Raw genomic sequence first — 17,165 nt, 5'->3', positions numbered from 1 at the left:
GTCGTGGGTGCCAGAAGGAAGCCAGTGCGAGGTGCCAGCAGCCAGCGGGGGGAAGGAAGGCCTACTCTTGCACGAATTTCGTGCATCAGGGCTCTAGTTAATACATAATAACACAAGAACAAGCTCAGTATTTTGTGTGCTCACAGTTGTAAACTTCCCCTTGCCCGCCCTGTGAGGCCAGGTTTTCTTCATATGCTTCAACCAAAACAACACATGACAATGGACTATACACAGAAACAGCTGAGGACCCAGCCGACTATGAAACCAGACATAAGAGATTTGCGAAGGCATAAACTATGCTATTTTTTGGTTGGGGAAAATGCTTTTTATAAAGGTGTTATGTTAATACAGAATGGGTTTTCTGTTACAGTGGGGCCTTTACTTACGAGTTTAATTCGTTCCGAGACTGAGCTCGTTAACTCAAATTACTCTATCAATTCAATGCAAAAAATCAACCGAGAGACAGCTGGTATCTCAAAAAACTCGTTAGTCGGGACACTCGTAAGTCAAGGCCCCACTGTATTTTTAAATGAATAATTATTTTAAAGTTTAAGATTGCTAATGCCACAACTATAGATAAAACAAAAACTCTTTCTGGGGGGAGGGAGCTTTAATTTCTAAATGTAAAAGGATCTCAAAATAGAAGTTTAAGAACCACTGTCCTACCGATTTGGCAAAGATCGGGCTCAAGACTTAAATGACTTCACCTACAGATGCTTCACCTACAGATGCTTCCCACCCAGGCTGGGTCCGACACCACCAGCCTGTGTGTCAGTCCTCCTTTTTCTTGGTGAAGAGAATGTTCCCTTTGCAGCTGGGCACTTGGCCACACAGATTCAAGACTTCATTAATCCCAAGTGATGCGTGTAGCTTCTAGCACTTGTCTTTTTTAAAAAATATATTTTTATTGGTTTCAGAGAGGAAGAAAGTGATACAAACATCAATGACGAGAAAGAATCATAGACTGGCTGCCTCCTGCACACCCCACACTGGGGATCGAACCCACAACCTGGGCATGTGCCCTGCCTGGGAATTGAACTGTGACCTCCTGGTTCTTAGGTTGAGGCTCAACCGCTGAGCCACACCGACCAGGCTCGGATGTGTCTTTAAGGCGGCAGTAAAGACCAGGCCTGTGAGAGCAACGTCCTTGGGATGTCAAAGCAGCCCAGTAAGAGCCTGAGTCCCTGAAGCCATGGGGCCAGCCACCACACTGCACTTGGGCTGCGATGCGGGACAGAAATGCTCTGTTTCTAAGTCTCCGTTCGCTGGATCTCACAATCCCACTAACCACAAGGGATACCACTTCTGGGTCATGCCCTGAGAGAGGTGCTGCGAGAACCCAGGCCGCCTCCTACTTTTCACTGGGTAAGAGGTTCCGAGAACTGGAGCAGTTGCCTGGCACCCAGAGAAGTAGCCCAAGTCTACATTTATTAAGGAGCAAATAGTCTGCACCACATCTGCACGCCTGACTCGGGGCACCCACCGAGGACAGAGCCTTACCTAGACTTCCTGTACCCCGATCATGCTCTGCGTGACCCCAATAAAACACTATTCACCCAGCTGCAGCCCCTCTCTCTAGGTCCACCCTAGCGTTGCGGGCCTGATAACAGGGCCTGTCCTGGGCACAGCAGGATTCGGACATCACTTTTGGCCCCACCCACTAGATGGCAGCAGTACAGCCACTGCTGAGAACATCTGCTCCACTGTTACCTTCACTTCAGCCACCTGAGGTTGCCATGTTGGGGGGAGAAGGGGTTCTCCGCTTTGCTCACATGGCTCCTGCAATTTGCATGCTCTTACTGACCTCGTCATCCCGTAGCCTGGTCTTTCAAGATGAGGATCACCCATTCCTTTCACTAAGAGGCCTCTCATGGTCTACCCTCCCCGGGAAAGAGAGACCCTTCACCTCATTTCCACAACACAGTGCCGACTGTCCAGAAAGCTGTCCAACTCCGGGTGCTGCAGCGTTTCAGCTGGGTACGTGCTGCCCTTCCTGAAACCATTCCCAGTCCCCTCCGCCTCGATGCCCTGATGCCTGCTCATCTCCCACTGGCCACAAGGCTTGCTGCTTCTGGGGCCTGGCCGGTGAGGGAGGCTAGGGCCCTCCCCCTCCACTTCTGTTTTCCACTGGGTAAGGAATCTGGACCGGAGACGAAGCGCCATGCTAAGGATGACAAAGCTGGTCTAACAGCCGTGGATCTCTTGCTTCTGAGAGAAATGAGCCTGATAATGTTTAAGCTACGTAGCTTGGTTCTGTATGAGCAAACAGACTACAGTGGGGCCTTGACTCACGAGTTTAATTCGTTCCGTGACGGAGCTCGTAACTCAAATTACTCGTATGTCAAATCAATTTTCACCATTACAATGAATTGAAATCCCATTAATCCGTTCTGGACACCCAAAAAAACACTGCAATTGTTTTGTTAAATGTTTTTAAATAAGAAAAATGTATTTAGAAATAACGAATATTGTATAAAAACAATACTGAACATAGAATGTAGAGCAATAAACTTGTTTTATTAAGTTTAATGTACAACATTTACCTTGGCGATCAAACGACTTAAAGATGCTGATGGAGCCGAAACCGGTTTGGCTCAGTGGATAGAGCGTCGGCCTGCGGACTGAAGGGTCCCAGGTTCGATTCCGGTCAAGGGCATGTGCCTGGGTTGCGGGCACTTCCCCAGTGGGAGATGTGCAGGAGGCAGCTGATCGATGTTTCTCTCTCATCGATGTTTCTAGCTCTCTATCTCTCTCCCTTTCTCTCTGTAAAAAATCAATAAAATATATTAAAAAAAAAAAATAAAGATGCTGATGGAGTTGGAGGAGAAAGGCTGAACTGAATAACTGAATCTTATTTGCTGATTTTTGCCCTTTTCGCCACGCTTTCATCACTTTCATCTACAGGAGTTTTCGATAAAAACCTGTCCAATGAGGTCTGTTCCATCCTCCCTTTCAGAATATTTCTGAAATGAGTTAGGCAAGTGTCATTAAATAGCTCCATCGCACGCCCAGTTGCAATTTTTTCTGGGTGTTTCTTTTGAATAAAGTCTGAAAGTTTCTCCCACATTCCCAACATTTCCTTTATCTCACTTATAGAGATAACCTCCTCCTCCTCCGTGTCATCTATTTCCTGCAAAACCTCCGTGTGCTGCTGCGTCTGTAGCTCCTTTAGCTCCTGCGCTGTCAGTTCCTCGGAGTGCTCCTCGATGAGCTCGTTGATGTCACCTTCCTTTATATCGGTGCTCGCTGCCTCACCATGTCTGACAATGGAGTGAATTCCGGTCCTCTTTTTAAAATTTTCAAACCAGCCCCGACTGGCTTTAAACGGCTCACCCGATGGCTCGTCCACTGAGGTGCCTGGGGTCTGCTGCAGCAAATCAGCGTAAATAGCTCGTGCCTTCTCGCAGATTATAGCCTTCGTCACGTTATCTCCTGCGAACTGCTTCTCCGTTAACCACACCATTAGCAGCTTCTCCATATTTTCATGGATAGCTGTCCGCTGTTTAGAAATTATTTTAACGCCCTTGGCTGGAGTTATAGCCTGTATCGACTCCTTCTGCTTCAGTATGGTGCAGATCGTAGAAGTGCTACGCTCGTACTGCTTCGCCAAGTCGATTACACGCACACCTTGGTCATGTTTTTCGATAATTTCTTTCTTTAATTCAATGCACATCATTCGCTTCTTCTTCTCAGCACCGTCCTTCGCACTTACTTTCTTCAGATCCATGGTTGAAAAAACGAAGTTTTGCAAAATAACTGCAAGCACAAATGCGAGCACAACACTGATGCTTCAACTAAGAGCTAACCGCTTAAAGTGAACGAGTGAGACACGTGATGCTGGGCTGATGTTGTGGCGTTCACTGTGACATTGGCTGCGCCAACTAGCGATCGGGTATCTGAAGTTGGCTCGTAACCCGAATTTTAGCTCACAACTCAAAGCAAAAAATCGGCCGAGAAACTCGTATCTTGAAAAACTCGTTAGTCGGGACACTCGTAAGTCAAGGCCCCACTGTAGTATCCTAACTCACACTACCTAGTGGAGTGTCTACACTATAAAGGTTGGCACAGTTTTGTAAAGAGCCAGTCACTATCTCAGGCTTTGTGTACCATCCCATTTCTCCAGTAACTACTCAATGATGCCACTGCAGGGCCAGAGCAGCCACAAAGGTAGGTGGGCAAAGGAGCACGCCAGATCCACAGGCTCATGGGCCACGGTGTGCAGACCCAGATGTACATCAGGGAATCCTTCCACTCCAGCTTCTTATTTCTGTGTTCTCGGCAGCTGGTTGCACCTCGGAAGGCACCTTTAAGAAGCAACCTATTGCTCTTATCTAAGATTACTGTGCCAACCTGTCCAACTTCATCGCATGCCCATTTAACAACAGCAACCATTATCTCAGTAAATTTCTGAGGAGCAGGCTAGCTGGTTAGTTCTGGCTAAGGTTTCTCATCTATAATAATAAACGATTAATATGCTAATTAGAGTGGTTAGTGGCAATCAGGCGAGCAGTGAGGGGCAATTAGGCAGGCAAGCAATTTGGGGCAGTCAGGCAGGCAGGCGAGCAGTTAGGGGCGATCAGGCAGGCAGGCGAGCAGTTAGGGGTGATCAGGTAGGTAGGTAGTCAGGCAGGGCAGTTAGGGGCAATCAGGCAGGCAGACAGAGTGGTTAGGGGTGATCAGGCAGGCAAGCACAGTGTTTAAGGGCAATCAGGCAGGCAGGCAAGCGGTTAAGGGTGATCAGGCAAGCAATTAGGGGTGATCAGGCAGGCAGGCAGAGTGGTTAGGAGCCAGCGGTCCCGGATTTCGAGAGGGATGTCTGACTGCTGGATCGGGCCTAAACCAGCAGTTGGACATCCCCCAAGGCGTCCCGGATTGCGAGAGGGCGCAGGCCAGGCTGAGGGACTCACCCTTCCCCATGTGGGCCTCTAGTTAGGTTATAATTGAGATACTGACTGGGCCTGCAATTCTGTGAAGGCTTGCCTAGGGCTGGAGGATCTGTGTCCAAGTTCACGTGCATCTCATACCCAATTTTGCTCCTCCCCAGCCTCTGAGCTAGATCACATCCCTCTAACATAGGTTCCTGAGCACTTTCCCCGTATCTGTTAGCTAACATTTTGGCCTATTTGTTACTTTTTTAGGTCGCAGCTCCCCCACCACTGGACTGAGTTTCATGAGGTAGAGACCGCTATCTGTCCTGCTCACCCCTATATACCTAGCACTTAATTCTTATCCCTTTGCTGTGTACTGCTGTTTGCTTTTAACACTAAAATGCTGAGCAAAAGAACGGGCACCTACCCGTATGGATTCGTAGGTGGCGGTCCAAATCTTTCATGCCGTGAACAGTTTTGAAGTGGCAACCTGGAGGAGAAAGAAAAAAAAATATAACCTCCAAAAGGAAGCTACTATGAGCTGGAGTTCCGGTGAGGCACAGGCTGAGCAGCGATGCTCAGGACCCACAGAGGATGGCCCTGTGCTGCGCATGCGCAAGAGAAGCGCGGGGCTCGCTCAGGGCTCAGGAGCGAGTTCCCGCAGCGCTGGACAGCGCCCCAGGTGGCCCTTTACCTGGGTAGCAGCAGTTGAATGTCCTCTCTCCAAGGGTGGCTGTTTGTTGCTTTGACTCGGAAGGAGGAGCCACGACAGGGGCTTTCTGGGTGTCGCTGCTGTCGGAGGAGGGACAAGTTGGTTTGGGGGCATCATTATCTAGTTCTGAAGCTGAAAAGGAGACCAAAAGGTGTTCCTTAATTTCTCAAATACTAGCATCATGTAAGTCTTATAATAGAGCAGGCGCGGGCTGACTCCACCGACCTTCATCCCTTCTCAAAAACACACACAAAACATTAAAAACTGAAAGCCACATGCATTCTGGTCTTAGAAAAGCCATCTTCATCTAATGACAAGTGTCCAGGATATACAGGGGACAAAAGAACACAGCATCGTGACAGGGAGGCGGCTGGCCAGATCCAGGCTGTCAAACTTGGCAAAAGCGCCTCCCAACAACCTACTTTGGAAGAGAATGTCCGATCCATCACAGGCCACAATTTTATAAAAAGGTAATCAACACAAATTACGGGAAAAGTGAAGTAAGACAAGAACAAAAGGCCAGGAGCTATTAGGGACAGAACAGAAAGCTGGATGCCGTGGCAACGTCAGGCTATTTTTAAATGCTTACTTCCCATTTCCGAACTTGTTTGTCTCAGTGCAGTACAGGTCACAGACCACAGTTCCAGCCCCGCGGCTCCCCAGGACGAAAGGCAGGCGTTTCAGCAGATGACATGAAAGAAGGGGGAAAACCAGGGCCTGAGACCTGATGATGGTCTGTAATACCAGGATTTTGAGTCTGATTTCAACAGACTGTAAAACCATTGAAGACGGCGGGAAGCTGAACCCAACTAAAAGTTTGAGGTGGTTTTTTACTTTTAAAGTGGGAAGATAAAATTAAGACTTTTACTAAAAACATTCTCATAGTTTAGGGATGAATATTCATAAATTGCACATATGTCTGATTCACTTCAAAAAAAAACCCCAGGGAAGGGGAACAGCTGTATGGAAGAAACACGGCCGGCCACGTGTGAAGCCCAGCGATGGGTACAAGGGAACTCACTGTGTCATTCTATTTTCAGTAAGGTGGAGCCACGTGCTATCCTTGATTTCATGGGCCCAGGTGACTGGGTGACAATGTAACATGGCTTCATCTAAATATGCAGTTTAAAAAGTTTCCATAACATGCCCTGGCCGGTCTGGCAGAGTGGATGGAGCGTCGGCCTGTGAACTGAAGGGTCCCGGGTTCGATTCTGGTCAAGGGCATGTACCTTGGTTGCAGGCACATGCCCAGTAGGGAGTGTGCAGGAGGCAGCTGGTTGATGTTTCTCTCTCATCGATGTTACTAGCTCTCTATCCTTCTCCCTTCCTCTCTGTAAAAAAAATCAATAAAATATATTAAAAAAATAAAAAGTTTCCATAACAATGACTAAGTACTCCCTCCTACAGAGGTGCGAGCCATGTCTGAAGTCTTTAAGAAAAAAGATCCCGACTAACTTATGAATTAGAGGCCATGGTCTGGGGCTTCAGTTTACCCGAGTACAGAAGGTTGATTTCCATCTTCCTTGAGGGTTTATCCAGGTAAACCTTCTCTGACCATGAGAGGCTGTGCAGCACATTGGTGAGGGCTTGGGTTCCAGGCACAGGGTTTGCTTAGCCATGAAACTAGCTGTGTGCCTACTGGCACCTTATGTAACCTTTCTGAGCCACAGTTGACTCACCTGGAAAAAGGAATCGCTGACCTGTCTCAGGGCTAAGAGGTAGCAATGTGAATTCTCAGTACAGGGCCCAGCCTGTCTGAGTATGCGCTTCCGTTAGAAAGTTCTGTGGTAGGCCCCTTAACAGGGTCTGGACAGGTGACCCAATCCTGGGGTTTGTTTGCCCCTGGGGAACTTTTGGCAATGCCTGGGGACATTTTTAATTGCCAGGATCATGTGGGGACGGTGGCATCTAGCAGGTGAAGGCCAGGGATATTGCTGAACACCATACATTGCACAAGAGACACGACGGTCCCCATACCTGGATCAGCATTGTGGGTTAAATGAGTGCCCCAGAGCAGTGGCTCTCAACTTTGACTGCACATTAGAATCACCTGGGAATCTTGTTAAAATCCTGATTTCTGGGCCTCATCCTCCGGAAATTCTGTTTCTTTGTTACTAATGTTGTGGCCTCATCCCATGACAAAGAAACAGAATTTCCGGAGGATGAGGCCCAGAAATCAGGGAAATTCTGTTTCTTTGTTATGGGGTGAGGCCACAACATTAGTAACAAGGAAACAGAATTTCCGGAGGATGAGGCCCAGAAATCAGGATTTTAAAAAGATTCCCAGGTGATCCTAATGTGCCGCGAAGGTTGAGAACCACTGCCCCAGAGGGAGGGGGTGTTAGGGTAGATCCCCAGGAACTTCATTTTAAAGCCTTCCCCAAGTGACTGTCTTACTCCTCTAAACCTCTTTGCTATTCTAAGGGTGGGCCACCGAGCACTAACTTCAGCATCATGGGAGCGAGTTAGAAATGCAGAATCTCAGGCCCACCCCAGGCTCTGTCCCACCTACAGAAGCAACCTGCTCTTTCACAAGTCCTAGGTGCACCAAGCATGTCAACCTCAAAGGCTAACACGGGCCAAATAAGGCATGCAGCCCGTGGGCCGAGAGTTTGACATGCTTGCTCTGCACGTTAAAATCAGAGAAGCACAACTCCACACCCTCGCTTCTCTAACAAGTGATCAGAATCACCTGGAGGGCTTGTTTAGACACAGGTGTCTTGGCCCCACCTCTACAGTTCCTGATTCAGGAGGGGAGCCTGTGATTTTTCTCACAAATTCCCAGCTGGTGCTGCTGGTCTGGGGATCACTGCTTGGGAGGATGGAAAATGACTCAGAGGAGATGCTCAAGATCACAGGGGCTAGAAGTTTTCAGCCGACTAGAACCCACACTTGCCGTCTCTGAAGCAGATCAGTATGCCCCTCACAGGCAAAACCCAAACCTGTACTACTGAGCAACTTCCCCTTCAAAAATAAAAAAACCCATCAAACTCTTGAGTGTTTTAACTGGTCAGAGTTAGACTGAAAAGCTGAAATCTAAGTGAGAGGGATATGATGGGGAAGCCAGCTAGTAAGTTTCAAATTCCAATTCTATCATCTATTACCTGTGTGACCCTAGGTAAGTTACTCAACTTTGCTGTTCCTCAGTGGCCACATCAGTAAGATGGGGATTTAGCCCCTAACTTACAGGTTTAACATGAAGATGATTGAATTTAGCATCCATAAAAGAACCTTGCACGTAAGTGAGCATGATGTAAACATTATTGGTCTTATTCATTGGTGTGTACACATGTGCACCGCCAGATTCTTGGGGAGGGAAATGCATTGTGCAATGCAAAATTCAAAACAGGCAGGAGATGGATGAGTTCTAGTTATCAGAAAACTGTGCCCAATAGCTATCGAGGGCCACAAGAGACTTCTGTCACCTTTAGACACCCAAGGCCCCCTGGCTCCCCTGGGAAAGGTACAGCCGGAGCAGAGCAGAGACCTTCCGCTGGAAAGGGGGGGGGGGGGGGTGGAGCACACATCTGACAGAACCTCGGTGAGCACAATGGCCTTTTTTAACCCTTTGAGAAACTGCTGATGTTACTGTGTAAGGTTTTCCTGCCCCTCTGTTACTTCCTTCTTTTACTGGTGGAGATTAAAGTCTACCAACTGACCGGCTCCCTTATACTTCCTCCAAAAGTTACTTTGGTTGCAAAGCGATTTATTTGCAAGAGGAGCCTAACTTAAAAAAAAAAAAAAAAAAAAAAAAGGCAAGCCTCCAGCTCAGCACCACAGATGTAAGACAGGTGAACAACCCCATCAGTGTAAGGCTGCTTTTTCTCTGCAGTGGTGGCCGCTGTTGAGGCGTGTTTGGGGCGTCATTCTGATTATGCCCTGACCACAGGGGACACCCCAGTATTGCAGGGTACAGAACACGGTCCCCAACGCCTGGGAACACCGGCCCACTCCAGGGCCAGCTCTGCTGGTAGAATAAAAAGTAGTGAGAACTTTGAAAAGCAGCCTGGGGTGTTCAGGAAGTCTTCAATAATCGCTCCCCCCTAAAGATTCAACATCCCCAAATCCTTCCATGAGGACCAGTAGGAGGCCTGGTCCCCACCCCAGAAAGACAGCCCTTGTCCAGCTACCTGTCCCCATTCTAGGCCTTGGACATAGTAGTTATGGAATTTTGGTTACGATAATTCATGCAGCCAAACTTTAGTTCCAAATACAACCTATTAATTTAGGAGTGGCTTGGTTAAGGGTTTTCCCCTCCGCCACCTTCTGGGGAGAGGTTTTTTTTTTTTTTTTTTTTTTTTTTTTTTTTTTTAAGCGCTGCTGGGGATCTGAGCCTTCCCAGAGATGCCCCGTCCAGAAAAACGCAGAAGGGGAAAAGACAATGCAGTTAAAACTCCACTTCCTTCCTAAGAAAAAGGTATCAGCTAAACGGGGGTGGGGGTGGCGAGAAGAGGGAGAGGGGGAGGGAAGGCAAGGAGGAGGGAGGCGAGATTACTTCGTCTTTATCAGTGTCTGAGTGCAAGATAATCAGGAGCGGAAGCGCTTTAGAAATACAGATTACCCGACCTCACCCCATCCTTCCCCCCGACATTCCAAGGGGTGGGGTACCTGAGAGTGGCCGTAAGAATTTGACGAGTTGGCAAAGCGCCCTACTCCGAAGACGCTTTAGCATTGGTGGCTCTAGGGGCCCCAGGGTGAGAAATACCACCCCAAGGTGTTAGGGGCGCCGAGGGTCTTTCCGCCTCGCCGGGGCTCCACCGGCTGCGGGGCACCCGAGGTGAGCCTGGCAAGTCCCACTGTGGCACCGCCTACCTGACACCCCCTCCCGCTAGCGCAGTGGTTCTTAACCTTGGCTGCACGTTAGAATCACCTGGGAATCTTCTTAAAATCCTGATTTCCGGGCCTCATCCTCCGGAAATTCTGTTTCTTTGTTATGGGGTGAGGCCACAACATTAGTAACAAAGAAACAGAATTTCCGGAGGATGAGGCCCAGAAATCAGGATTTTAAAACGATTCCCAGGTGATTCTCATGTGCAGCCAAGGCTGAGAACCACTGATCTGGAGAAACTCACTCCTCCAGGGTAAAAGGCACAACCTCAAGGAGTCCTCGGCGCCCCCGTCACCCCTGGGACCTCGTCTGACCCGCCGCAGGTTCCAGCCCGCGAGCCCTCCCCTCTGAACCTGCGGTTCCCTCCGCCTGGAACGCGCTTCCCCCGGGCACCGCCACGGCTCGCTCCCTCACAACCTTCAGGTGCTCACTCCACGGCCTGCCCGGGCTGCGCCTGTGAAAGAGCCCCTTGCCCCGGGCTCACCTCCCCCCAGTGCTTTTCTGGCGCCCCCCCCCCCCCTCACACACACACACACAGCGCACCCCTAACCACTTGGCGCTCCAGCGCGCGGGCCAGCTCTGTCCTCCGCACGGGCCACCGGCTGCGGCGGAGCCGGAATTCCGTCCGCCTTGTTCGCTCGCGTCCCTCTCCAGCACTAAGCCCGGGGCCCCGCTCGGCTCAGACATTTGCAGACATTTCTCCATCCTCCAGAAGGTCGCTCTGCGCGAGGGGCTCAGTGCCTGCTGTCCAGGCGCGCGGCCCCGCCAGAGGGCTCGGAGCCGGAGTCCCGACACCCCGCAGGCAGCCCCGGAAGGGGTCCCAGGGCATCCTCGCCGCCGCTCACGGTCCGCGCAGACACAGGAATTCACGCAGGAGGCAAATGGACACGGTGGGGGAGGGGCCGGGGCGCCGCCGCCCGAGCCCCGGGACAAGTTGGGAGCTTCATCCCGCCTTCCACGCCAGGTGGCGGAACCTCGCACCCGCGCGGGCCCGGAAACACCCGAGAAACGGCAGCCGGCCCCCTGGCGGGGCGACCGCAGCGCTACTCACCCGACTCCCCGGCCGCCTCGCGCGCTACCCTCGCCACCTCCCGGCGCGCAGGCTCCGGCTCCGCGCGGGCCAGCTGCTTGGGCTTCGCCTGCTTGCGCCGCGACATGGCGTGACGACCCGGCGCCCGCGACCGCCCGCGAGGGGCCTGCTGCACACCGCCCGGTCGCGGAGTTGGGAAGTCACACCCCTCGGCGGAGCGCGCAGGGCCCGCGGTTCCGCTCCTGGGCGGAGCCGGGCGATTTATCACGAGTCCTGACGGCTGATTGGCCCGGGGCCAGGGCCTCGGGTCCCGGGAGCGCGGTCCGCGCCTCGCAGGCCGCACCCCCGCGGCTCGGGAGAAATGCAGACGCTCGGGCTCCGCCCAGGCCGCGCATCCGAATCTGCATGGTAACGAGCTCCCGGGTGATCGCGTGCGCATTAAAGTTGGAGAAACCACGTCTGCATTTTAACAAGCTCCCCAGGTGATTCGTGTGCCCATTAACATTTCAGAAGCGCCACTCGCCTCCCACTCGAATGTGCGCAGGAACCACCGGGGAGCTCGTTAAAATGCAGATTCTGACTCGGTGGGTCGGGCTGGGGCCTGAGCTTTCGGATTCCTAACGAGCTCCCGGGTGAGGCCCTGGCGGCGCTTCCAGATTCGGACTCAATTGGCCTGGACGGAACCCGGGCGCTGCGGGGGCGAGGGGGGCGGGGAGGTTCAAGCTCCCCAGGTTGTTCTGAGGGTCGTAAAGGCACGACTTCCACTCGTGGCTCTCAGCCTTGGCTGTACATTCGAATTTAAAATTCAAATGAGGCAGAGTATCTCCAACTGCAGGGTGAACCACTGCTCCTGGAGAAGCCGATTAAAAATACAGATTCCGAAAGTTTTGGCTCCAGGCGGTGGAGCCCGGGAATCCGTGTTTGCGCAGCGCCGCGCGGGGTCCAGCGCCCCACACCGGAGAAGCCTTTGGGCCAGGGCCACGGGCCCCGCCCAGCAGGCAACTGAGGCGTGGTCCTCGGGGTGTGTGTGTGTGTGTGTGTGTGTGTGTTTGTGTGTGTGTGTGGTGTGTGTGTGGTGTGTGTGTGCACGCGCTAATTGGCGTTCGTGCTCAGACTGGCTGGGACAGTGGTTCTCAACCTTGGCTGCACATTAGAATCACCTGGGAATCTTTTTAAAATCCTGATTTCTGGGCCTCATCCTCCGGAAATTCTGTTTCTCTATTGTGGGGTGGGGCCACAACATTAGTAACAAAGAAACAATTTTATTTTAAAGAAGTCAGTATTTTTAAAAGATTCCCAGGTGATAATAATGTGCAGCCAAGGTTGAGAACCGCTGCTGAAAACAATGAAAAATCATGACATAAACACCTTTATCTGAATGTTTAAACTTAGCAACAGAATTTCTAATCTGTCTGAGTATCTCCTGTGGGTTTGAAATCCACTTCGAGATATGGAGATGCACCCGTTTCCGTTGAATTTGCAAAAGCCCCAGATGATTAGCAGGGAAGAGGAGCATTTACAGGCTGGGTTTGTTTTTAATGACTAGTCAATATGTATACTGGGTAAATGGAATGGAAAGAGCAGAACAACTTATTCAGCATAGCCAATCATATCTGGATTTCATTTAGATTTCTATATCCTGTATTATAGTTTTTTCAGTTTTTCAATTATGATCCTTGAAATCAAACCGTTAAAACCAAACACAGCGGTAAACTTAATTTAGCACAACTGTGAATGCATGTCGTGTAAAATATTTAAAAAGTGTCTTCGAAAAATGAAACACGTGTCATCAGTTGCTGTCATTATATTTGTGGAAAACATCAATAATTTTGTTTTGTTTTTCTTGAAACATTGCACGCAGGGGAAATGCAGGATCATAGTGAACTATCACTGTGGATCAGTCTGATTGGCAAAAATTAAGACAGGATGTGGCCTCACAGAATCTCCTGCCCTGCAGGCAAGCATGAATCAGGGCCATTATCTCCTAGTCACCCACCCTCCGACCTCTGTGGACACTCACTTACTAGTAAGAAACTAGGGCACTTTTTAGAAAGATCATAGATCAGAGTCAACACCGCACACATGGCAAAGACCAGGAAACAACCCCCGTGCCCAGCCACAGGAGAGCAGATGGATGAACTCTGGTACGTCCGCACCATGGAATATTACACACTAGTGAAAATGGACAATGCCAGTCACAGCAATTTAGGCGATTTTAGTAATCTATTAAGTGTGGGAAAAATAATTCCTGGAAGATTACATACCCTTTATATGAAGTTCTTTTAAAATTAAAATGGTATATATTTTTTAAAATACTTGTAGGTATTCTTATAGCAAAAAATAAAAAACTTGCTATAAAGAAAAAGGAATGAATATGTAGGATTTAGGTTGATGGCTATTAAATTAGAGGAGAGGGAGGGAGAAGGTGGATGAGATGTAGGTTCTGGTTAAGGGCTTAGTTTTGGGTAAGCCCTGGTGCTTATTATGTCATAATAAACTCAGGGACAAACAAGCAACCAAACACAGGCCAGCGATGGATCAGTCATGACAAGGTGTCCTGCAGAGAGGATTGACCCGTCCAGTTGTGTGCCCTTGAGCTGCAGAGTGCAGACAGCTCAGTCAGGCAAGTGCACAGGGGCATGGCTCCAGCAGGATAAGGGGGTCCAATGTCACCCACCCTCCATGCCGGGTGCCCTCCCCTTCAGCTTCCCCAGGGGCAATGACCACTGTCCCCAGCTTACCCAGGGCCCTTCTGCGACATTCCCAAAGGAGACCCTAGCATTCGGAGGCCTAGAATTACGTTTTCAAATGGCATTATTTGCAAATGGCAGTACGTTTATGTGTACATACATCCCAAAGAAATCTTTAAAATTGCTTTAATTTTTAAAAAAATTTTTTCAACGTTTAACCTCGAATGACTTCACCCCGTGTTACACCAGTGGTTCTCCACCTCAGCTGCACATTAGAATCACCTGGGAATCTTTTTAAAAATCCTGATTTCCGGGCCTCACCCTCCGGAAATTCTGTGTCTTTGTGATGGGGTGGGGTCACAACATCAGTAACAAAGAAACAGAATTTCCGGAGGATGAGGCCCGGAAATCAGGATTTTAAAAAGATTCCCAGGTGATTCTCATGTGCAGCCGAGGTGGAGAACCACTGCGTTACACAAACATCCTAGAATCAATTCACAACTTGAAAACAGGAAGGTGGAGGAAAACAGCTCGGTTTTGGGGAAATATAAAAATGCTCTTCTCGCAGGCGGTCCCCTAGGGTTTGTCGACGGCAGTAACCTCACAGCAGGCGGTTTACCGACGCGGAGAAACCCCAGGGGCCCGCGCTCGCCACAGAGGAACTCCTGCCCGCGGAGGTGTTGGGAACACCGGCTCCCAGACCACTCCCGGACTCGGAGCTGATCCTGGGTCTTTTTAACTCGGGCTCCACGTGATGATCAGGCCCTGGCAAGCTCGGGGTACAGCCCCGCCTTCAGCAACAACGCCACCTGGGAGCAAGTAAACACCTGGGATGTCGGTGGCTTTCTTGCTCCCCATAGGCCAGCGGTTCTCCACCTCGGCTGCACATTAGAATCACCTGGGAATCTACTTAAAATCCTGATTTCTGGGCCTCATCCTCCGGAAATTCTGTTTCTTTGTTACTAAGGTTGTGGCCCCACCCCATCACAAAGAAACAGAATTTCCGGAGGACGAAGCCCGGAAATCAGGATTTTAAAAAGATTCCCAGGTGATTCTAATGTGCAGCCGAGGTTGAGAACCACTGCCCCATGGGATGTTCCTCTGGCAAACTAGTTACTTTCTCAATCTTTACATATCACCTTTACCCTGGATTTTTTTTTTTTTTAATGGTTAAGTAATCTCCTTTCTTCATGGAGAAAGTTAATACATTTTCAACATTTGTCACTTCATAAAAGAAAAATGGAGAATATCTGTAATTTTGACAACTCGTTAAGTATTTTGCCAAGAGATGATGGGGCACCTCTGGACTATACAAAGCTTCTCCTGGTCACTCCACACCTCTTTCCAGAGCACTGTGAAGCCCGGAGGCAGTGGCCTGGAATGATAAGTGCTCCTGGGAGCCGCCAGAGTAGAATCCTGGCTCTGTCGCTCTGTGGCCTTGAGAGAGCTGCTCCGTGCCCCACTTTCTCATCAATAACAAGGCAATGCGATAACTGGGGTGGTTGTGAGGACAGAGTCGTGTGTGTACAGTGCACAGAGCTTTGTACAGTACAGAGGCAGTACTCTCTACGTGTTAATTATTATTTACAACCAGAGAGTTACAGGTACCTATAATAACAGCTAACACTTATCTAGAATTGGTGCTTCCAATTGACTAGGCACAGATATTGTTTTACGTGGAAAGTAATCGGACGCAAACAAGCCTGTGTTGACATTACTCAGCCCTGCCCTTCTGAATTTCATGTTTCCCATGCTTTCTATGCCAGTTCCAATATATATGTGAGGAATTTGACACTACTCATTTAACACTGCTCAAGTAATTGCCTTATTTTCCAAGAGAAATAGATAAAAATAAGTTATCATCATCTCTCTGATTGCCCCAGGCCTCCTGGGGGTGCGCTCACCTCCCCTGGCTCGTGCTCCCCTAAGCCACCTCATTTGACTTCTGTCATCACCACTACAGTTCTCCACGATGGATACAGGACTGAACGATCCAGGTACAAGTGATTCCCAAATGGGGTGTACATCTAGACAGAAGCTAATCTTATTTCTTCATCGTCCAGGAATTTATTTGTTTATTCATCTGCTAACAGTGTTTTGACCCACACGACTTCCTGGTCTGTTCCAGGTGTTGGATATAGAGTGATATGCAAGACCAACAAGACCAGCAGGGCAGTCAGAGAAGGAAGGAATGAAGAATGAATGAATGAATGAATGAATGAGGTCATGCATAAGGTCATTTCAGATAACAATGGGTGCTACGCTCAAGATGAAATGGGATGGAGGATCACTGGGTGGTGGTGGGGGGGGGGGTATCTGAGCTGGTCCAGAGGGACCTTTACAACTAAAGCCATGGGAAGAACCAGGGAGATGGCATCCTGGGAGAGGAAACACCAGCAAAGACTCCAAGGAGATCAGCTTTGGTGTGTTCCGAGCAAAGTAATGAGAGTCACTGACTAGCTGGTTCCCAGAAAGGAAAACCTGGCTTATATAAAAAAAAATCTTTTAATATATTTTATTGATTTTTTTAAAGAGAGGAAGGGAGAAGGAAAGAGAGTTAGAAACATCGATGAGAGAGAAACATCGATCAGCTGCCTCCTGCACAACTCCTTCTGGGGACGTGCCTGCAACCAAGGTACATGCCCCTGACCGGAATCAAACCTGGGACCTTTCAGTCCACAGGCCGGCGCTCTATCCACTGAGCCAAACCGGTCAGGGCGCTTATAAAAATTTTAAAAATGTCCAAGCTCACTTAGGATTAAAGACATACAAGTTGAAATAAATTGAAATACTGTTTTATATCCTGCCTGAATAAAAAGACTAAACACGTATTAGTAAAGGTGAGCATATGCTATGATCCCTCTATTCCTGCCCCGCCCTGCACTCTCACGTGTACCTGCATGAGAATCAGCCAGGACCTCGCTAAAATGCAGATTCTGACTCCGGTGTCTCAGGGAGCAACAGACACGGATCACCTGGGGAGCTTGTTAAGCACCAGATTCTGATTTCTGTGCTGCTCAGACTTGAACGGGAAGAA

At 49.4% G+C, this 17,165-nt stretch overlaps 1 protein-coding gene across 1 annotated transcript in view; it reads right to left on the bottom strand.

Annotated features, from left to right (window-relative positions):
* Nucleotides 1-17,165, bottom strand: part of ZFP64 (ZFP64 zinc finger protein) — an 80,290-nt gene that overhangs the window by 13,326 nt on the left and 49,799 nt on the right. The window contains 2 exon segments of the mRNA XM_081096705.1: nt 5,296-5,358; nt 5,563-5,712. Coding sequence (XP_080952831.1) covers nt 5,296-5,358; nt 5,563-5,712 — 213 coding nt within the window.

The sequence above is a fragment of the Myotis nattereri genome, assembly GCF_964212035.1.
Source record: "Myotis nattereri genome assembly, chromosome: 8".
Classification (NCBI taxonomy): Eukaryota; Metazoa; Chordata; class Mammalia; order Chiroptera; family Vespertilionidae; genus Myotis; species Myotis nattereri.
The sequence above is the reverse complement of the archived record's forward strand: the minus strand, read 5'-3'. Positions and strand labels throughout refer to the sequence as shown.